The 22,718-nt window shown below is 42.5% G+C and overlaps 1 protein-coding gene across 5 annotated transcripts; it reads right to left on the bottom strand.

Annotated features, from left to right (window-relative positions):
- Nucleotides 1-2,141: 2,141 nt before the first annotated feature.
- On the bottom strand, nt 2,142-21,623 carry PLA2G12B (phospholipase A2 group XIIB). 5 transcript variants are annotated; one of them, XM_004049582.4, is made up of 4 exons: nt 21,267-21,623; nt 9,495-9,583; nt 8,027-8,192; nt 2,142-2,698 (listed from the first exon to the last, which is right to left on the bottom strand). In XM_004049582.4, the coding sequence occupies exons 1-4, from the start codon at nt 21,475-21,477 to the stop codon at nt 2,577-2,579; spliced, it is 588 nt and encodes a 195-aa protein (XP_004049630.1). In that variant the 5' UTR covers nt 21,478-21,623; the 3' UTR covers nt 2,142-2,576. The 5 variants fall into 5 exon arrangements, with proteins under 5 accessions (XP_004049630.1, XP_018891134.1, XP_018891135.1 ...); XM_019035589.3 differs by having other exon boundaries at nt 2,142-2,695; XM_019035590.3 differs by having other exon boundaries at nt 9,507-9,583.
- Nucleotides 21,624-22,718: the final 1,095 nt, after the last annotated feature.

Genomic DNA, 22,718 nt, shown 5'->3' with positions numbered 1-22,718 from the left:
GTAGTATTTGGCTTTTCTGTTGCATACTATTTTCTTTTTTTTCTTTTTCTCTTTTTTTTTTTTCTGAGATGGCGTCTCGCCCTGTCGCCCAGGCTGAAGTGCAGTGGCACAATCTCAGCTCACTGTAACCTCTGCCTCCTGGGTTCAAGCAATTCTTCTGCCTCAGCCTTTTGAGTAGCTGGGACTACAGGCATGCACCACCACACCCAGCGAATTTTTGTGTTTTTAGTAGAGACAGGGTTTCTCCATGTTGGCCAGACTGGCTTGAACTCTTGGTCTCAGGTGATCCACCCGCTTCAGCCTCCCAAAGTGCTGGGATTACAGGCGTGAGCCACTGCACCCGGCCATCTTTTGATACTTCTAATATATTGCCTTAAGTGAAATATTTTCACCTAACAAATATTAATAAATTCATCAACATGTATTTAAGTGCTTCAATGAGCTGTAACAGAATTAGTTTGGTACCATGTTCCCTGTTATTTGGTATTCTGTGCCCTCAGACTGATAAGACAATAGAAAAAAGTATATACTTCTGCCATATTCTGTTTTGTAGGTACTTAATAATAAGTTTTATTGAAATAAATATAAACCACAAAGATAAATTTTATCTGCAGTTAACTCCAATTTCTTTATATGCCAATTAATTTTATGGCCTTTACATAAGATCAGAAAAGTTATTCTGCTTTTAGTTTTTAAAAGTTGCTATAGTCTGGACTCGGTGGCTCATGCCCGAAATCCCAGCACTTCAGAGGCCAAGGTGGGAGAATCCCTTGAGCCCAGGAGCTCAAGACTAGCCTAGGGAACATAGTGAGACCTCATCTCTACAAAAAAATTGTTTTAAATTAGCCGGGCATGGTGGTGTGCCACTGCGGTTCCAGCTACTCAGGGAGCTGAGGTGGGAGGATTGCTTGAGTTCAGGAGGTCGAGGCTGCAGTGAGCCATGATAGTGCTCCAGCCAGGGTGACAGAGTGAGACCTTGTTTCAAAAAACCCCCCAAATCCCAAAAAATTTTAAAAAATTGCTACAATTAATAGTTCTTAGTAGAATCAGTAAAATTAACAAAAGTAAGGGAAAGGAGAAAAAGATTTAGATAGAAGTCAGCAACTTTTTCTGTAAAAAGCCAACTGGTAAATGTATTAGGCTTTCTGGGCCCTGCTGTGTTTGTCACAGCTACTCAACTTTGCAGCTGTAGTGCAAGGAGAGCCACAGAGAATATGTAAACAAATGTGAGCATGGTTATTCCAAAAAAGGATTCAAAACCAGGCTTTGAGCCAGGTGTGGTGGCTCACACCTGTAATCCCAGCACTTTGGGAGGCCGAGGTGGTCAGATTATTTGAGGCCAGGAGTTTGAGACCAGCCTGGCCAACATGGTGAAACCCCGTCTCTACTAAAAAAACAAAAATTAGCCAGGCGTGGTGGTGGGCACCTGTAATCCCAGCTACTCAGGAGGCTGAGGCAGGAGAATTGCTTGAACCCAGGAGGCAGAGGGTACAGTGAGCCGAGATATGGCCACTGCACTCCAGCCTGGGCGACAGAGTGAGACTCTGTCTCAAAAAAACAAACAAACAACAACAACAACAAAACAGGCTTTGGGCTAGGCTTGGCCCACGGGACTTAGTGGGCCAATTCCTGCTCTAGATTAGTGGCCCCCAGCCCTTCTGTGCAGAGAATCACCTGGAAAACATTTATAAAATACCAGTGCATATTTACTGGTTTGTTTTAAAGGATCCTCAGGTGATTCTAATCCATAATTAGGATTGAGACCCGCAAGTTAGGGAATGGCCACTTGTCTCTCACTCCCGACAGGCTGCAGGGACTTTTCCTAGCTAGCTCCATCAGTAACTCTTAGCAAGTACATCTCAGATCTTAGCATGACTCTAACACCATTTAGTAACTGGGAATACCAATGGGGTAGGTCACCGGAGGGAAAAATGAATCCTCAGAGACCTAATTCCATCTGACCTTCCCCTCCGTTGGCCTTAATCAGGTAAGCCTCTGAGCCTGCCCACCTGTTTTTCTCTGTTTAGCATCAGTGGGAATAACTGTGGTCATCGGTGGAACTTACCAGGTTCGGTTTTGGTCTCTTCTAAGTGAAATGGAAGCATATTGGTGATAATGGAATTCATTCATCTCTTTCCAAATGTTCTAAAAAGTACACTTTATTAAATGTGAGAAGCTTACTGGCAACTGAAACATGGGCCAGCAGAAAGTCATTGCCTCCCAAATGGCTGGACTCCCCACAATTTCACTCATGAATATAACTATCAGGTCCAGGAATTGCAGGGTTTGCTTGCATTTTAGTCTTTAAGCTAAGAACTGAATTTCCAGGCAAATGTGTCTTGGTTGGGGAGAGCAGTCTTAAATGAAGAGTAGCTTTCAAACCACTCCATGTCTTTTTTCAAATTTCCTCAAAGGATAGGACTCACTTTCCAGCTGTAGAAAAATGTTCCCTTTCTCCTGCTTTGTGGTGTCCAAACTGTTGGAAGAACGAATGAGTCACGCTGACTTGAAGACTTGACATCTTGAAGGCTGACAGCTGTGGTGTCACTCAAAACCAGGAAGGAATCACTTCTTCCTCATAACTCTTCCTTCTCCTCCTCTGCACAGATGCAAGCTGCCCGCTGACTATTCATAAAGGGGCGGCAGCCCAAGGTCCACACGGTGTTGAACACAGTGTCAACCAGGGAATCACAGGCTGCTTGAAAAAGATGAAGAGGGACAGAAAGGTTAACCCTGAGTAATTTTGAAGAGTATTTCCAGGCATGACATGATACCCAGAGGAAAGTAGAGACAGTAATCCAAATACAGAATTCAAAGGAAGAGCATCCATTTCAGAGAATGTTCTCAGAAAAGCTCCCATCCAATCCAGTAAAGCAGAAGACACCTGGAGGTGCCCTTGCATGTGGGCCCTTGGTCAAAACAATGGTGAGCAACCAGAACCCCCCACACCACCATGCTCACTCCATGGAGAATATTTTTTGCAGAAGACTCCCTCACATGAACAACTATGTTTCCCATAGCTTTCCCATCTATGGCCATACCACCCAGAACACACCGAATCTCGCCTATAGCTTTCACTGTTCAAGTATTGGATGAACAACCATTCATTGATGGAAAAACATTTGCATGGCTTGGATATGTTGGTTAGCCACTGTCTTAGGAGCCAAAGATACAGAGACAAAAGGCATCCTCAACTTAAGTACTCCACAGTTTGGATAAAGAGGTGGACAGGTAAACAGATAGCTACACTACCTCATGATGAAAATAACCTCAAGGTGGTATGGAAGCCCACAGAAAGGGTCTCTATCCCTTTGCAGCAAGGGTTATTAGGAGAGGTATCTTAGAGTAAGTAAGATATCTAAGTTTAAACTTCAAGAATGGTCAGGAAAATGAAGTACTGATGCATACCAAAACATGGATGAATCTTGAAAACATTATGCTAAGCAAAAGAAGCCAGACACAAAAGGCCACATATTGTATGATTCCATTTATATGAAATTTCCAGAATAGGCAATCCATACAGAGAGTAAAATAGTGGTTGTCTAGGGCTGGGGTGGGGTAGGGGAGGTAATGAGTAGTGACTGCTAATGGCTACAGGGTTTCTTTTGGGACTAATGAAAATGTTCTGGAATTAGATTGTGGTGATGGTTGTACAACTCTGTGAATACACAAAAACCACTGAAGTGTATACTTTTAAAGGGTAAATTTTATGGTATGTGAATGATATATCAATTTTTTTAAATTGGTTCATTGAAAAGATAAAAAATGTTAACAAACTTTTAGCTAGACTAACCAAGAAAAAAAGAGAGGACTCAAATTACCAAATTCAGGAATGAGAGAGAAATGTCACTAACAATCTTATAGAAATAAAAAGGATTAGGGCCGGGCACGGTGGCTCACGCCTGTAATCCCAGCACTTTGGGAGGCCGAAGCAGGCAGATCACGAGGTCAGGAGACCTCCTGGCTAACAAGACCATCCTGGCTAACACGGTGAAACCTTGTCTCTACTAAAAATACAAAAAATTAGCCAGGCGTGGTGGTGTGCACCTGTAGTCCCAGCTACTCAGGAGGCTGAGGCAGGAGAATGGCATGAACCCGGAGGCAGAGCTTGCAGTGAGCCGAGATCACACCACTGCACTCCAGCCTGGGCGACAGAGCGAGACTCCATCTCAAAAAAATAAAAATAAAAAGGATTATAAGGGAATACTATGAATACCTACATGCCAAAAAATGTTGATAACTTGGATGGAATGGACAAATTCGTAGAAAGACGTGAACTGCTGAAACTGACTCAAGAAGAATAGAAAATATGAATAGATTACTAGTGTATATAAATACAATTACTAACCCAAGCTCGTGATTTAGTAATTAAAAACTTCCCCAAAGAAATCCAATTCTACTTGGCTTTACTGGGGAATTTTACCAAACATTTAAAGAATTAATATCAATCCTTTCTAAGCTTTTTAAAAAATTAGGAGAGAAGGGATCACTGCCCAATTCATTTTATGAGGTCAATATTACTCTCATACCAAAACCAAAGACATCACAAAAATAACAATCTATAGACTAGTATCTCTTATGAATATGGATGCAAAATCCTCAACAAAATAGTAGTAAACTGAATCCAGCAACATATAAAAAGGTTTACATCATGACTAAGTGGGATTTAGCCTAAGAATGCTAAACCATACTAAAATCAATTAATATGATACACTACATCAATAGGATATAGAACAAATACCACATGATCATCTCAATAGATGCAGAAAAAACATTTGAAAACATCCAACACTTTTTCACGATAAAAACACTTGGCCAGGTGTGGTGGCTCACGCCTGTAATCCTAGCACTTTGGGAGGCCGAGGCAGGTGGAGCGCCTGAGGTCAGGAGTTCCAGACCAGCCTGGCCAACATGGCAAAACCCCGTCTCTACTAAAAATACAAAAATTAGCTGGGCATGGTGGTGGGCACCTGTAATCCCAGCTACTCAGGAGGCCGAGGCAGGAGAATCGCTTGAACCCGGGGTGTGGAGGTTGCAGTGAGCCAAGATCATACCACTTCACTCCAGCCTGGGCGTAAGAGTGAAACTCCATCTCAGAAAAAAAAAAAAAAAGAAAGAAAGAAAGAAAGAAAAATTAAAAGAAAACATTCAACAAACTGGGAAAAGAGGAGAACTCCCACAACCTAATAAAGGCCGTCTAATGACAGTCATAGCTAACAATCATTCTCAATGGTGAAAGACGAAATGCTTTTACTCTAAGATCAGGAACAAGACAAAAATGTCCACTCGCAATACTTCTATTCAATGTTGTGTTGGAAGCTCTAGCCAGGGCAATTAGGCAAGAGAAAAAATTTAAAAAATCCAAATTGGAAAGGAAGATGATATGCAGATGGCATTATCTTATATATAAAAAGCCTATGGAATCCATGAAAAAAAAATATTAGAACTAAGGAGTTATTTCAGCTGGGTTGCAGGATATAAGATCAATGTACAAAAATCAAATGAATTTCTATACATTATTAATAAATAATCTGAAAATAAAATTTAAATACAATTACATTTCAAAAACATTAAAAAGAATAAAATACTTAGGAATAAATTTAACAGAAGTCCAAGATTTGTACTGTGAAAACTATAAACACATTGTTGAAATAAATTAAAGAAGACCTAAATAAATGGAAAGGACATTGATATAAATATAATTTTGTTAAGATGGCAATATTCTCAAATTGATCTACAGATTCAACCATAACCCTCTCAAAATTCTAGCTGCCATTCCTTGGAGAAATTGACAAGCAGTTCCTAAAATTCATATGGAAATGTGAGGGATCCAGAATATCCAAAATAGTCTTGACAGAAAAGTACACAGTTTAAGAACACATCTTGATTTCAAAATTTACTGCATAACGACAGTAACAGACAGCATGGTCCTGACATAGATCAGTGGAATAGAATTGCGCATCTAGAAATAAATCCTAACCTTTATGGTCAATTGATTTTTGACAATGTCCAGAATAGGCAGTTCTAGAGGTAGAAAGTAGATTCATGGTTTCCTCAAGCTGGGCAGGGGGAGTTTGGGGAGAGACTGTTAATGGCCCTGGGGCTCCTTTTCAGGGTGATGAATATGTTCTAAAATTGACTGTGGGATTGACTGCATAACTCTGTGAACATATTTAAAAGCATTTAAATGGGTGAATTGTATCGTGTGTGAATTGTAGTTTAATAAATCTGTTTCAACAACAACAAAAAATGAATGATTAGGGCGTTTCACACAGGGGCAGAAAGGAATGGGCCATCAACCCAAGTAGTTTGATTCACCAGGTTGGAAACACTTTGTGTAGAATCTACGAAGGGACATTTCTGAGCCTACTGAGGCCCATAAGGAAAAATCAAGTATTCTGTGATAAAAATGAGAAATAAGCGATCTTTGAAAATGCTTTTTGAGGATTCACCTCACAGAATGGAACTTGTGTTTTGATTCACCAGGTTGGAAACACTCTTTTTGTAGAATCTACGAAGGGACGGTTCTGAGCCCACTGAAGCAGGAGTCAGGAGACAGACCAGAAATGCCCAAGATAATGGTGGAGAGGAAGGCTAGGGCTGAATCAGAAAGGGCCATGTATGGCATACTGAGGAGTTTGGATTTCATCCGTAAGGAGGAGGAATCTATTGAATGATTTACACAGGGGGTTGAGATGATCACATTCATGTGGCATATCTGGTCCCAATGGTGACCATCAATTAGATGGGACACAGAGACTGGGTTAATTTGCAGTAACCAGGCAAGTGGGATATGAAAGAGATATTTGGGAGAATGAATCAATAGGACATTGCTTGCAGGAAGTAACTTGACCTGACCCTAGACTAGCAGCAGGTACTTTTTCACCCTCTGTAGAAACAGAATAGAATCATACTCCCTTTCATAGGGCACACTGAATTATTCACATTTCTAAGCCCTCACACCTTCACCTCCAGACTGCACTCTAGACATTGATCTATGAAAAGATCCAAAATTCTCTCTACTGCAGACACTCTCTGTGGTGTGGAGCCAGCTCTTTATCAGCCTACATTTCAACTCTTACCATCTAAAAATAGAAAATGCTAATTCATACCTGGATACAATATCCTGGCTTCAGAAACTGAGAGAGTAAAAACTTTTCCTAAGTAAATTAGGAAAAAGAAATTATAGAGTCAGTGCTAGAAACTAGGTAGCAAAGCAGTTGTTTAAAATAACTATCCTTGCCGGGCGTGGTGGCTCACACCTATAATCCCAGCACTTTGGGAGGCTGAGGCGGGCGGATCGCTTGAGTTCAGGAGTTCAAGACCAGCCTGGGCAACATGGAGCAACCCCATCTCTACTAAAAATACAAAAATCAGCTGGGCATGGCGGCGGGTGCCTGTAATCCCAGCTACGTGGGAGGCTGAGGCACAGGAATCGCTTGAACCCGGAAAGCAGAGGTTGTAGTGAGCTGAGATCACACCACTACACTCCAGCCTGGGCAACAGAGTGAGATTCTGTCTCAAAAAAAATTTTTTTTAATTTAAATAAAATAATTATCCTCAAGTATATAGAGAGAGACCTTTATGCAGAAAAGGTTTTTTGAACTCCTACCCTGACTGAAAACAAAATTACAAAAAAAAAAAAAAACTTAAGCCAAACCAAGTGGTCCTATAAGGAATAATTCCTGATATGGAAAATTATTTAACAGTGGAATGGATAATCCAAGCCAGTTGGGCAATTCCTTCTGCAGCCTTAAATGATAGATTTTTATTTTTCTGGGAAGGCTTTGGTATAGTCGTTTACCTTCAGGAGTGGTGCCAGCAGCTTGCGGGCAGGACAGCAAGAACTTGAGTGAAGGAGTGCCCAGAATCTTTCCTTCACCATTTCTTGCTCAGCCACAGTGTTCCATAAAGAATATTCAGTGAGCTCTGATGATCTCTTCGAGTCAAGGGGTTCTGGCTATATCTCGGTGTGAAAACAGGAACAAAACTCCCTGTGCATTGTACGTGCCATTGAGACACCTACCTTCCACTTTGGAGACAAAGCCCAGACTCCGCTTAAGGTCAGAGCAGATCGAGTGGAGACACCATCGGAATTTTGCATCACAGCGATATTTGTTGGCACCGCAAGTGTCATAACAGACATCCAGCTGGTTGCAGCACTTTGTCATTGCTGGAATGCCCAAGTCCATCTGGGGAAAAGTGAAGGAAGGGAAAAGAAGGGGAAGAAATGCCACGTTTAGACTAAGGACCTTAGGCAACCTTGCCCACCTTGTTATTAACTAGCCGGTTCTCACATTTCTGTTGCATATCCCGATCAATTCAGAAACACCAATGACTCAGTAGAATACCAACAGTCACAGGATTACAAGTTTTCATTGTTACTTAGTTATTAGTTCAATAAGTGATTCTGGCCATTTTTCACCTTTTTTTTTTTTCAGATGTTAGTAATTTTAAAATTCAGAGGCAGCTTACAGTAATGAAAATAGAGACCAGAAGGGTAGTCAAGAGAGCAGAACCACAAGGCTTCTAAATTTAATTAACACTTAACAGTCCCATATGAGATTTTGTGTGAGCAAAGGATTCCACGGCTAAGAAGTATAAAAAAAATTCAGCCTCCGTTCATCAAGAGATCACCAGCATCCCAGACAGCACTATTTTAAGGGTGTGCGTGTGCGTGTGTGTGTGTGTGGGGGTGTGTGTGTTGGAAAGTAGAGTGGGTATAGAACACACAGCTCCTGATCACAAGAGGACTGTGGTCAAACCACATCTCACACACACCCATCATTACTAAGCATCCTATAAACAACTGTAAATGTAGTGGCATAAACTGTGTCACTAAGTTCATAAAATGCCACGTGTCTGGGTACGGTGGCTCACGACTGTAATCCCAGCACTTTGGGAGGCCAAGGTGGGTGGATCACTTGAGGTCAGGAGTTCGAGACCACCCTGGCCAACATGGTGAAACCCCGTTTCTACTAAAAATACAAAAATTAGCAGGGCGTCGGGTGTGTGTGTGTGTGTGTGTGTGCAGATTTCTATGATGTCAGCACTCCAAACATAGCCAATTTGGCACTACTAACATGAAGTCAGCTGCTTGCAAAAGTCATGACAATATGTAACAATCAGCTCTCACTGGCCAGCACCAGCTGGCTCTAGCACATCACTGGAATGGTTCACTAATTTCAATAAGTCAAACCTGTCAGATCTATCTCAAATTAAGTTATGTCATGATGCCCTAAGCCTCAGCTGACATTTTCAGTGGTGATTTCAAAGTTCTGATCCACTACCAAGGGCTTATCTGAGGGACAGCTGTCCCTGAGAAAAGGAAATCAGATATCTTCTTTAAAAATTCTCTCCCTCATATCCAATTTAAAATACTTAATTGTATTGTTCAACTTTTTTCCAGAAATAATCACTTCCATCAAGGATAACTCTAGGATTGCTCTCAGTCAAAACCAACCAACCAAGAAGGTAATGCTGGCAGTACATACACTTTCTGGTACCTTGAGACCCAGGAAATAGGAGCCGCAGCCATTGGGCTCTTGGGGCTTGTAGCCAGGTCTGGGCATTGGTGCCTTTCCTTGCAGGAGGAAGAAAGGAAAGAAGCAAGAAGAAATATTTAGAAATCAAGCATTTGGGAACATTCATCAAATGAAAATTTTCTAAAAGCATATTTCACTTTTTCTTTAAAAGTCACTGTTCCTCACATCCAAATCAGGTGATGATGATGATGATGATGTCACAGAAGAATAATGACTTTCAAACCACTTTGACTTTTTCTCCTAATCTCAAAAAATTTCATGAGCACTTTTTTTTTTTTTTTTTTTTGAGACAGGGTCTCTCTCTGTTGCCCAGGCTGGAGTGCAGTGGTGTGATCTTGGCTCACTGCAACTTCCACCTCCTGGGTTCAAGCAATTCTCCTGCCTCAGCCTCCCGAGTAGCTGGGATTACAGGCATGTGCCACCATGCCCAGCTAATTTTTGTATTTTTAGTAGAGACAGGGTTTCACCATGTTGGCCAGGTTGGTCTCGAACTCCTGACCTCAAGTGATCCACCCACCTTGGCCTCCCAAAGTGCTGGGATTACAGGCGTGAGCCACCACACCCAATGAGCACTTATTTACTGACATTTCTAATGTTTTTTAAGTGCATAACATTGAAGATAAGGGCCATTGCAAAACCCAACTAAAACTCAAGGTTCCTCATTCCTTCACTGCAAGACCGCACACCACTCAAAGAACAAGCAGAACACAACTTGATCGTACACTTAAGGAATCCGAATTGTAGCAGCACCACAAAAGGGTTTAACTTGCAGGAAATTCAAGCAAGATTCCATAAACGTAGACAGAGTATTATTGAGTAAAGAGCAAAGAAATTACCCTGATGTGATATCTTAGGCATTTCTTTCATAGAACTAAGCAGAAATGATCTGAACAGCTTTGAATTTCTGTTTTTTTAAGATCTTTCAAATGTGTAGAGAGAAGCTTTATCAGTTGTATCAATGGCAGTGCTCACAGGTAAAGATAACCTTGACCTGAGATGACCTCAGGACAGCCATCTGCAGTGGGTATTTTGTCCCATTATACAGATAAGAAACTCGGGCTAAGAGGTCGCATGACTTGCCTACCATCATAGAGAAAGTGGGGGAAATAGGATATAAAGTCAGATTTCCTGTTTGTCTCCAAAGCCTATGCTCCTTCACCACATATCTGCCTCTTTTTAGGAGATACAAGACCCTAGCGTAAGACTGGGGAAATGCGCTAAGAATAACTAATCCTTAGAGTAAGTCATATGACAGTTTCTTTCTTTCTTCTCTTTCTTTTTCTTTCTTCCTTTCTTCCTTCCTTCCCTCCTTCTTTCCTTCCTTCCTCCTTTTCTTCTGCTTTTCTTCTTTCTTTCTTTCTCCTTCCTTCCTTCTTCTCCTACCAGGTATTTATTTTTAATTATTTTATATCATGAAATATTTCAAAACTGTTGAAAAGTCAGAGAAACAAACAGCCATGTACCAAATGCACAAACATAATAAGTGTTAACATTTGCCAAACTTGCTATAAATTTTTTTTTAATTAAATGTGACAGTTCAAGTACAGGTTCAGGTGCAGTTGAAGCCTCTTTGCACTCATCATTCTGTTTTAATTTTTAGATACTAAGTTTATGTTTTAAAGCCCTCACTTCGTATCATTCTGCAAAATTGTCTTGATTATTCTTGGACCTTTACTCTCACAAAGAATTTTGCAATTTTTTTGAATTTGTAGAATCAACTTAGTAAATTCTACAAGAAAAATGGCCAAGAATTTGATTGAAAAATCCATTGAATGTATAGATTTGGAGACAACTGCCTTTCTTAGGATACTCAGTCTTCCCAAATATGGACACGGTATAGTTCTCTATTTACATAGGTCTTTCTGTATGTCATTCAACAGAGCACTGCAATTTTCTCCATATTGTGTATTATACTTTCTATATACCTATATTATTCAGATCCTTAAACAAGATAGAATAGCTCATAAAAATCCAGAGCTAAGACTCATGCCTCTGGTATAGTAAATCTGCACTTTCCTGGAACCCAGGCTGCTTCTAGCTTTCTGCTCTACCAGCCCTGGAGTGTAGACCTGGCTCTCACGGTCTAAGATGGCATTTCAGCCAACACATCCATATTACCTGTAGCAGGATGGCAGGAGTTGGAAGGGTCCAGCCCCTCTCTTCAGTAAACACACTCCAGAATGTTATACACGTCACTTCCTCATACTTCCCTCTGGCCAGACCTTAATCAAATGGCAAAATCTGGTTGCCAAGGTGGGCTAGGAAATGAAGTGGGCAGCCATGAGCCCAGCTAAAACGTGGAAGGAGGGGCTTTATACTGTAGAAAAGGGGAAGAATGGATATTAGGGGACACTAAGCAGTTTCTGCCACAGTTTGGGTGTTTGTTGCTGTGATACATGTGGTTATAAGATTGTGGTCCAAGATGACTCCCAATGATCCCCACCTCCTGGTATTCACCTCCTTGTATATAGTCCCAGGAGTGGTCTGTGTGACCCAGAGAATACTGCAGAAGTGGAGGTGTGTTCCTCCTAAGACTAAGCTATAAAAGACCATGATTTCTGTCTTGGGCTCTCTTACTCTCCCTCTCCCTCACCGTTCACTCTAGGGGAAGTTATGTCATGAACAGTCCCACAGAAAGACCCATGTGGCAAAGAACTAAAACCTCCTGCCAATAGCCACATGAATTTAACAAGAGATCCTCCAGCCCCAGCTGAATCTCCAGAGATGGCAGCATCAGCTGGGCAGCATGACCTCAACTTTATGAGAAACTGAGCCAGAATCGCCCAGCAAAGCCACTCCAGGATCCCTGACCCTCAGCAAGTGTGTGATATAATCTTTGCTATTGTAAGCTGCTGAGTTTCGAGGTACCTTGTTGCTCAATAATATATAACTGTTGCAGTTGCCATTATGATGTTTTTTTTTTCAGACGGAATCTCGCTCTGTTGCCCAGGCTGGAGTGCAGTGGTGCGATCTTGGCTCACCGCAATCTCCGCCTCCCAAGTTCAAGTGATTCTCCTGCCTCAGCCTCCTGAGTAACTGGGGTTACAGGCACGCACCACCACACCCAGCTAATCTTTGTATTTTTAGTAGAGATGGGGTTTCACCATGTTGGCTAGGCTGGTCTCGAACTCCTGGCCTCAAGTGATCCACCCACCTTGGCTTCCCAAAGTGCTGAGATTACAGGCATGAGCCACCTTTCCTGGCCTGCCATTATGATTTTAATCTCTTTGTTATATTTTTTCTATGACAGCTTTATTGAGCTATAATTCATATATCATATACATTCACTCATTTAATGTGTATGATTCAATGGTTTTGGCATATCCACAGAGTTGTCCAGTCAACACCATAATCTAATTTTAGAACATTATAATCTCAAAAAGAAACCCTGTACTCATTAACCACCTTTCCCATCTCCCTACCCCCAGCTCTAGGCAACTCCTTCACATGAATTAAATCATACAATATGTGGCCTTTTGTGTCTGGCTTCTTTCTCTTAGCAAAATGTTTTCTGGTTTCATACATGTTGTAGTATGTATCAGTACTTAAGTTCTTTTTATTGCCAGAAAAAACCTTCCATTGTATAGACATACCACATTTTTTTACCCATTCATAGGTTAATAGACATTTGGGTTGTTTTCACCTTTTAGCTATCATGAATAATACTGCTACTAATATTTGTTGACAGGTTTTTGTGTGGACATGTGTTTCATTTCTCCATAAGAATAGGATTGCTGGGTCATATGGTAACCCTGTTGAACATTTTAAGGAATTGCCACACTGTTTTCCAAAGTGGCTGCACCACATTCCCAGCAGCAATGCGTGAGGGTTCCCATTTCTCCACATCCTCACTAACACTTGCTATTGTCTGTCTTTTTTATTGTAGCCATCCTAGTGGGAGTGAGGTGGTGTTTCACAGTAGTTTTGATTTGCATTTCTATAATGATTATGTTGAGCATCTTTTTATGTGGTTATTTACCATTCATATAAATTCTTTTGGAAAATGTCTACTTAAATCCTCTACCCACTCTATAACTGAGTTATTTATCTTTTTACTGTTGAGTTGTAAGTGTTCTTTATATATTTTGGAAGCCTTGTCAAATCTGCAAATATTTTGTGCCATTCTGTGGGTTGTCTTTTCACTTTTTTGATGGTGTAACTATTTATTTGTTTTCATCTTCTTTTTTTTTTTTAAGAGATGGGGTCTCACTCTTTCACCCAGGTTGGAGTGCAGTGCAGTGGCACAATGATAGCTCACTGCAGCTTCAAACTCCCAGGTTCAAGTGATCCTCCTGCCTCAGCTGTCCAACTAGCTATGACTGCAGGTGCATGCCATCATGCATGGCTAACTTGTAAATTTTTTTATAGAGATGGGGTCTTGCTATGTTGCCCAGGCTGGTCTTAAACTCCTAGGCTCAAGCAGCTCTCCAACCTCAGCTTAATGAGCTGCTAGAATTATAGGCATGAGCCACTGTGCCCTGCTTCTTTTCATTTTCTTTTTTTATTTTATTTTTTGAGACAGGGTCTCTCACTCTGTCACCCAGGCAGGAATGCAGTGGTGTGATCTTGGCACACTGTAGCCTCGATCTCCCAGGCCCAAGCAAGCCTCCCACCTCAGCCTCCCTAGTAGCTGGGACTACAAGTGCTGTCACTGCACCTGACTAATTTTTGTACTTTTTGTGGAGATGGGGTTTGGCTATGTTGCCCAAGCTAGTCTTGAATTCCCAGACTGAAGCTATCCATCCATCTCGGCCTCCCAAAGGGCTGAGATTATAGGCATGAGCCACAGCACCCAGCCTTCTTTTTCTTATTGAGGTGAAATTCAGATAACATAAAATTAACCACCTTAAAGTATGCAATTAAATACATTCACAATGTTGTACAACCATCACTTTTATCTAGCTCAAAAACATTTTCATCACCCCCAAGGTAGACCTTGTGCCCATTCAGCAGTCATTCCCTGTCTCAGGCAGTTTGGATGCTATAACAAAAATAACATAGACTGGATGGCTTACACGGCAGAAATTTATTCCTCACGGTGCTGAAGGCTGGGAATTCCAAGATCAGGGTGCCAGTGCATTCCGTGTCTGGTGAGGGCCTTCTTCCTGGCTTGCAGACGGTCTTGTCTTCTCTTCTTTCTCTTTCTCTTCTTACGAGGACACTAGTCTCATCATGGTAGCCCCACACTCAAGACAGCATCTCAGCTCACTACAACCTCCACCTCCTGTGTTCAAGTCATTCTCCTGCCTCAGCCTCCTGAGTAGCTGGTATTACAGGCGCCTGCCACCACGCCCGGCTAATTTTTTGTGTTTTTAGTAGAGACGGGGTTTCACCATGTTGTTCAGGCTGGTCTCAAACGCCTGACCGCAAGTGAGCTGCCCTCCTTGGCCTCCCAAAGTGCTGGGGTTACAGGTGTGAGCCACCTTGCCCAGCCAGAGAATGAAACATCTTTTTAATAACTTTGCTGAAAGGGCATTTGCCACAGACTTGACTCGGTTTCTTGGGTTACCCTCTGCCTTTTTGCCCTTGATAACTCACAGAAGATAAAACTCTGCTATTCTAGTTTGAAAGATACTGGAATGGAATTCCTATCCGGCCTGCAGCTGATGATGGTTATTTTTATTTTATTTAATGTTTTATGTTAACTGCAGAAATTCTATTTAGAAACAAAGCTGAAAATATAAGTTCTAAGACAAAAGGTAATGGTTTCAGTCTAGGCAGAAACAGAAATCATTCAAGGATACCATATCCTCAAATTATTGTTTCAGTAGCTTATGGTTGATGTTTTAAGTCTAGGCATTAATAATGTATCATATCCACACATGTTTTATTTTCTGGCTGGAGCTGTTTATAGGAGTGAGAGGCCGACAACTTGATCCTGTTCAAATTCAAATTTTAGTGTTCATAAAAAAAGTTTTGTTGGAACACAACCACACTATTATGATTTAGCTATGGCTGCTGTCACAGAAAAAACAGCAGGATACTGTTCTAATCTTGATGTGAGGATGATTTTCTAATCAAGACATAAAATTCAGAAGCCATAAAGAAAGAGACTGACAGATTTGATCTTATAAAACTTAAAAGCTTCTGAATAAAGTGAAATACCATAAAAGTCTTAAAAGACCAACTGGAGGGAGATCGAGAAGTGTTAGCCAAGAATCCCAAGAGCTCTACCTGCCAGCGGTAGACACTGCCTGCTGGGCCCATCCTTTTATCTCTCTGTCACTGGAAACAGCAATAAAAACTTTCAGGGCTTTGTGTCCCAGGGCAAGAGTTTTGCCTTCCCGGGAGGGTGCGTCCATCCTCTCCACCCAGCTGGTTCCCCCAAAGGTGCTAGGAGGGAGTGAGTATGCTTTATTAAAAGGTACATCTGCAGCAAACCACTGTGGCACACATTTACCTGTGTAACCAAATTGCATATCCTGCACATGTACCCCAGAACTTAAAAATCAACATTAAAAAAAGGATTAACATTTATATTTCCAAAAGAAATTCACGGGAGTGCTTTTTTCCTATCTCGGACAGCAATAGTTCCTATCACTCTTCTTTTAAATTTTGCCACTCTGTTGGCTAAAAGTGGTATCTCATTGTTACTTTAATTTGTAAGCCCCTGATCAATACTGAATTCGACCATATTATTTGTATGCAAACCATTTAGTTTTTCTTTTCTGTTAATTGCCTATTTCCATTCTTTGCTCATTTTTCTTTTAGATCTTTCGCCTATTTCTTCACAGTTAGTAAGAACCTTTTTGTAGTATACATATTATGTCTTTGTCATTTGTTTTACAATTTTCCACTCAATGATATGATTTTTCTGTTAATATTATATTGTTATAAAGAACAGATAATGATAACGAATGAATAATAAGAGTATTTACTAAACTATTATAGGCATGGCTTCATCAACAACCCCAACTAGCTGTCTCAAACATGAGAAAATAAAATAATTTCCAGACTGGGCGCCGTGGCTCACGCCTGTAATCCCAGCACTTTAGGAGGCCCAGCAGGGGGATCACCTGAGGTCATGAGTTCGAGACCAGCCTGGCCAACATGGTGAAACCCCCGTCTCTACTAAAAATACAAAGTAACTAGGCGTGGTGGTGCATGCCTGTAATCCCAGCTACGCCAGGAGGCTGAGGTAGGAGAATCATTTGAACCTGGAAGGCGGAGGTTGCAGTGAGCCGAGATAGTACCACTGCACTCCAGCCTGGGTGACAGAGGGAGACTCCGTCTCAAGAAAAACAAAATTCCAGAAAAAAAAAAAAAGAAAGAAAGGTATGTCCTCCTTCCTCCCAGAAACACTCAGATGCACCATGATTAATACATCAATGGAACACAGCAGGACAGAGGCAATTCTCCTGAAGAGAAGAACTCTGTATTTCAGTCACTAAAACAGATTAAGTTACTGCATAAAGTAGGGTGAGCAACTTGTCCTGGTTTGCCTGGTACCGTCCCGGTGTTAGTACTGAAAGTTTCACATCCCAGGAGCATCTCCCCTCCTCCCTGAGTCCCCAGCAGACTAGGAGGTCAGTTGCCCAAAAACAAGAATAATCTGTTTGCCTCTAGGCCAGTGGCTGTTTTCTTTTTTTGGGCTCTGGATTCCCTGGAGAATCTGATGAAGTCTTTGAGTTATTTCCCTGGAAAAAGATACAAACTCACAGGTTTATAAAATTTTGCTGTAAAACTTCAGATAAAAATTCTCTTTAAAAAATAGACTGATATTTATTTTTATGTATTTATTTATTTGTTTATTTTTGAAACTTAATCTTGCTCTGTTGCCCAGGCTGGAGTGCAATGGCACGATCTCAGCTCACTGCAACCTCTTCCTCCAGGGTTCAAGTGATTCTCCTGCCTCAGCCTCCCAGGTAGCTGGGATTACAGGGCGCGCCACCACGCCCGGCTAATTTTTGTATTTTTAGTACAGATGGGGTTTCACCATGCTGGCCAGGCTAGTCTCAAACTCCTGACCTCAAATGATCCGCCCGCCTCAGCCTCCCAAAGTGCTGGGATTACAATAGACAGATATTTAAAGAAACTTTTAAGATACTCTTGGAACTAAATCCAGGAAGAAATTCATTTTCAGGATCTTTTATTAAAGTGTGAAAGCGTGAACAGTATCATTATAGAAACTACTCCATTGACCCAACTCCAGAGACCTTCGTGAGGCAGATAACTCTTCAGTCGTTGTTCCCTCGAGGGACTTCTTCCGGAAGCTGAGAGGCTGTTGTCCAGCCACTGGGATTTCTGGGATTTTTCATTTTTACGTTGAAAGAGAGCTGGAAGAATCTGAACGCAATTAACCTGTTCACTAGACTGTCTTTCTCATAACGTTTATAAAATTTGTTTGGTACCTACCATGCTCTATGTATATACCACCGATTCTTTATGTATATTATCTTTAATTCTCACAACACCTTTGCAAGGTGGGTATTAGTAACATTATTTTTACATATTTGAGGAAACTAAGGTTGAGAGAGTCAGATAACTCACCCAAGGTCACCAGCAATGGGATATTTTCTCCTAAATTCAAACCCATGATTTTTCCATTACTATGCTTATTTCTCAAAGTCTGGTTCAAAGACTACCCATTAAAAGTGCACTTCCAAGATCTCACCACAGACCTACTGCATCAGAATCTCTGGAGGTGGAAAAGGGTATCTATATTTTGGAAGCGATTCTCAAGGAAATCTTGTTTGCACTGGCACAGACTCCTTTTTTTTTTTTTTTTTTTTTGAGGCGGAGTCTCGCTCTGTTGCCCAGGCTGCAGTGCAATGGTGAGATCTCAGCTCACTGCAAGCTCTGCCTCCCAGGTTCACGCCATTCTTCTGCCTCAGCCTCCCGAGTAGCTGGAACTACTGGCACCCGCCACTACACCCGGCTAATTTTTTTTGTATTTTTAATAGAGACAGGGTTTCACCGTGTTAGCCAGGATGGTCTCGATCTCCTGACATCGTGATCTGCCTGCCTCGGCCTCCCAAAGTGCTGGGATTACAGGCGTGATCCACCGCGCCCAGCTGGTACAGACTCCTTAATAACAGTTGTGCTAGGTAAGCCATTGACACACGCTGGATCTTGTCATATTTATAGCCCACTTGTTTGACAAGTACAGATTTTGTGTGTTGGCATGAGAACAAATTACTTTAGATATGAGAAGCACGGAAAACAATGTTGATATGCTATCATGGGCTACCAGGATACATACACAGTTTCATCTGCCTGCATAATTTAACCTGTGGGCTGAAGTTCTCTAAGAATGACGTCATAGAATGGCACCCTTTTACTTTGGCTGTGCTTTGCAATCACCTGGGAAAAATGTTAAAATACTGATGTCTGGGGCCAACCCACAGAAATTTTGATTTAATTGATTTGGTGCCAGGTGTTGTTAAAGCCCCTCAGGTGATCTGAAGTGTACCCAAGTTAGAAACCCACTGTTTTAAATAGTAGTTAGTACCTATCAAAGGTAAAATCTGGCTGGTGCCGTGGCTCATGCCTATAATCCCAGCAATCTGGGAGGCCAAGTTGGGAGGATTGCTTGAGCCCTGGAGTTGGAGACCAGCCTGGGCAAGATGGTGAGACTCCCTTCTCTACAAAAAGTTACAAAATTATCTGGGCATGGTGGCGCACACCTGTAACCCAAGCTAACTGGGAGGCTGAGGCAGGAGGATCTCCTAAGCCCAGAATCTCCTACTAATCAGAAACACCTGGGGTGGGGCCCAGAGATCTGGTTGAATCTGCCCTCCAGGGGCTTCAATTCACAGGTGAGTTTGAGAACCACTACTTAAAAGATGAGCACGGTGCATGAGAGACGTGTCACAAAGCAAACTACAAAAGAGCAGACTCGTTAGGTGTTGTCTGTTCAAAAGATGGCTCGATTTGCAATCAGTTTGAGAAGGTATTTTGTACTCTTTTGGGCACAGCCGCCAGGTTTTTGGCTCTACTGGGTTCCAAGGTAAGGAGGCGTAACTGCCTATTTTTCTAAGTGTTTTTCAGGCCCCTCGTTGAGCAGGTTGTTTTACACAAAGTGAGAAGAGTTATTTGCCTTCCTCATCTATTTACTCTTCCCATCCCCCACCAGTTGCTGCTGGCTTCCACCCTGCCCAGCCAGAGGCTCCGCAACTAAAATTTGCTTAAGTCTTTTAATGCTGTTTTGCTACAGAAGGAAGAATAGGATTTGGTTCTTGATTTCCTAATAAAAATTCCTGCTGTTGCCTATTTGCTGAACCACAGATACTAGTCCTGTGTTGCCTTTAGGAAGGAAAACACCTGTGTTGATTCCAATGTCTGAAGTGAGTCAACCCCTTCCCTGCCCCATCCGTGCAAACAGTGTGAGCATAATCCAGTGGCAAGACCTCTGCGTTGGTCCAACTGCCTTGGACAAATACATGGCTTTAGGGCCAGGTGGGTCCTAACAGACCAGGCATTTTTCTTTGTGAAACTTTCACAAAGAAGCTGCAGCATAGATGGTTAAAACATAGATGGTTAAAACATGGATTTTAACCATATATTGTTAAAACATCTATGCTGCAAAACTTTGGGTCCTGATGCAATGATTAACCATTACCTCCTAGTCACTCTTAGTGTATAAGGAAGCGATTTTCCCCACTCAAAAAGGAATAGAGAGACTTAAGGGTGAGTCCGGGAAGTATGTAGTTTTTTTGTGCATCTCTTCAAAGCTGACTTTTTCTCTGTTGAGTATTTGGAGAAAATATTTCTCAAATGTGTTTTCCTGTTAGGCTAAATTGACTCACCATTTTCATTTCTAATCCCTTGATGAGATAGTTGATAAATTAAACCATAAAACTAATGCTACCTGAGACTGTGCATGCTTTGGAAAACGTTTTCATGCGCATTGGCAATTACACGATGCCACCCAGCTTCAAGGCCTGGGCTCCACATTTTGCTCCCCTTACATTAACTTCCAGGGCCCCTGGGACCAGGGGCTCTGTGCCGGCAGCCAGGTGTGCACCTTATGTCTGTGTACCCCCAGCCATATTCAGGCAAGGTAGGGGAAGTGCTCCTGCCAGCTCACAATTCTGCATCTGGCGCCAAGTCCAGGGGACAGCCCCGGGATCCCTGGTGAGCCACGAACCCTTCCTCTCCACAGCATGCCTGTCATTGCCGAGGCTGCAGGCAGGGACAGCTCCCTTGAGAAAGTCCAGCAAATTGATGCCAGTCAGGGACTGAGAGCTGGGAGGACGGTGTGAACTGCAGCAGGGGGAAGGGAGAATTTGTTTCCAAGCTGAGCACAGAGCAGCTGAGGAGGTGGTTTTGCCCCATGGCAGATTTTTCTCTGAATGTTCGGCTTCAGTTTTCATCCCTGGGAACTCCTCACAGAGACCTCTCATACCCACCCTCCTTCTTCCCACCCCAGGTACCCTTTTTTCCTAAGAACTGCCTCACAACAAACTCATTAAAATGGCCCAGGGAAGGTTTCCCAGATACAATACAGGAAGCTCAGTGAAATGTGAGTTTGAGATAAACAACGAAGAATTTGTCAGGATAAGTATGTCCCAGATATTTCACTGGACATACTTATACTAATGACTTATTTGTTGTTTATTTGGATTTCACATTTCACTGGGTGTCCTACATTTTTATCTGCTAAATCTGGCAGCTCTAAGTGGATAACAGGAAAAAGTGCAAGACAGATCGTGACCTTTCTGGGGCTGTCCATGGGTCCACCAGCAACAGTTTTTACAGAAAGAGAAACCGCACACTCACCATATCGGCACCTGTACTGACAGACTCCATTCTTCCCTCCCAGCAGCTCCAGAAAAGAATCGAAGTAGCTATTGACGGATTCAAAGCTTCCCCGGAGGTGCCGAAGGCCCCAGTCTGAATAGGACTCCTCCGCGTCAGGGCTTGTGTCGCTCTGAGCCAGGCCACCCCCAAGGCTGAGCCACAAAACCAAGAAGCCACTGGCCAGCTTCATCCTGCAGCCAGGTAGGTACTGGCTTCTCTCCTCAAACCCCAGCCAGTGTCCCAGAATTCCAGGGACAAACCCCCTACCCAGATGTCAGGCAGGACTGGGAAAGGGATTATCTGGAACATTCAGTCTGTCTGTTCCCCAGAGGTGGACTTTAAACATAGCTATGGAGGTTGGGATGAGATCAGGGCAATTAGAAAGAGGGCAAAGGTTAGGGAGTGGGAGGGCCAGGGAGAGAGAACATTTCAAAGTGGATTCTACCACCCTGGAGGGAGGGAGATGTTGGCCAGCTTCTGAGACGCAGGAACGGTGAAGGATTCGGAGTTCTACCCCGACCAGCTTGTTAAGCTATTGATCAGTTACAAGTGTGGCTCTTCAGGGCCAGCCTCTTGATAGAAGAGCTTGACCGAAGGTCCTAGCCGCACCCCTCAGCCAGCTACCTACACAGTCTCCAAGGAGAGTCAGGAGGATGTGTACAGGGCTCAGGAAAGCCCCAGCGGTAGGAATTAATAGTCACTTTACCAAGGGCCACGATATTGTCAGAGTAGGCACCAAGTGTGTGTTACGCAGAAGTTCAGATGTGAGACCCCAGCTTCTGCTATGGAACCCACCTGGCTCTGAAGCATAAATCCTCTGATTTGGCAGAGCTCCCAGATGTAGCCATCTGAGGGCAGGGACATTTTTGCTTCTATTTACAGCAGTATCTCTGTTTACACTCAGCATAAGTGGATCATAAGACAAGATCTACAGATGGTCCAAGGACAATTCTGGGGGCACTCGGCTCTCCTGGTGGTGGTTTTCCTTTGAGTTACTTAAAAGTCAGAGGGTTTATCAAATAGTCTATTTGGGAGTGTAGGCTTTTAAGACTGTTGACTGAAGTCTAGTGTTTTGGCATCGTTTTCAGTTTAGACTCTGCTTTTAGTCGTGTGAAGAAATGCCATCTATAAAATCACTAGTCTAGGACCGGGCATGGTGGTGCATGCCTGTAATCCCAGCATTTTGGGAGGCCGAGGCGTTTGGATCACCTGAGGTCAGGAGTTTGAGGCCAGCCTGACCAACATAGCGAAACCCCGTCTCCACTAAAAAAAAAAAAATTAGCCAGGCAAGGTAGCAGCCGCCTGTAATCCCAGCTACTAGGAAGGCTAAGGCAGGAGAATCACTTGAACCCAGGAGGCGGAGGTTGCAGTGAGCCGAGAGCACGCCATTGCACTCCAGCATGGTTGACAAGAGTGAAACTCTGTCTCAAA

This window comes from Gorilla gorilla, chromosome 8, assembly GCF_029281585.2.
Source record: "Gorilla gorilla gorilla isolate KB3781 chromosome 8, NHGRI_mGorGor1-v2.1_pri, whole genome shotgun sequence".
Lineage (NCBI taxonomy): Eukaryota > Metazoa > Chordata > Mammalia > Primates > Hominidae > Gorilla > Gorilla gorilla.
This window is presented reverse-complemented; position numbering and strand designations above follow the sequence as displayed.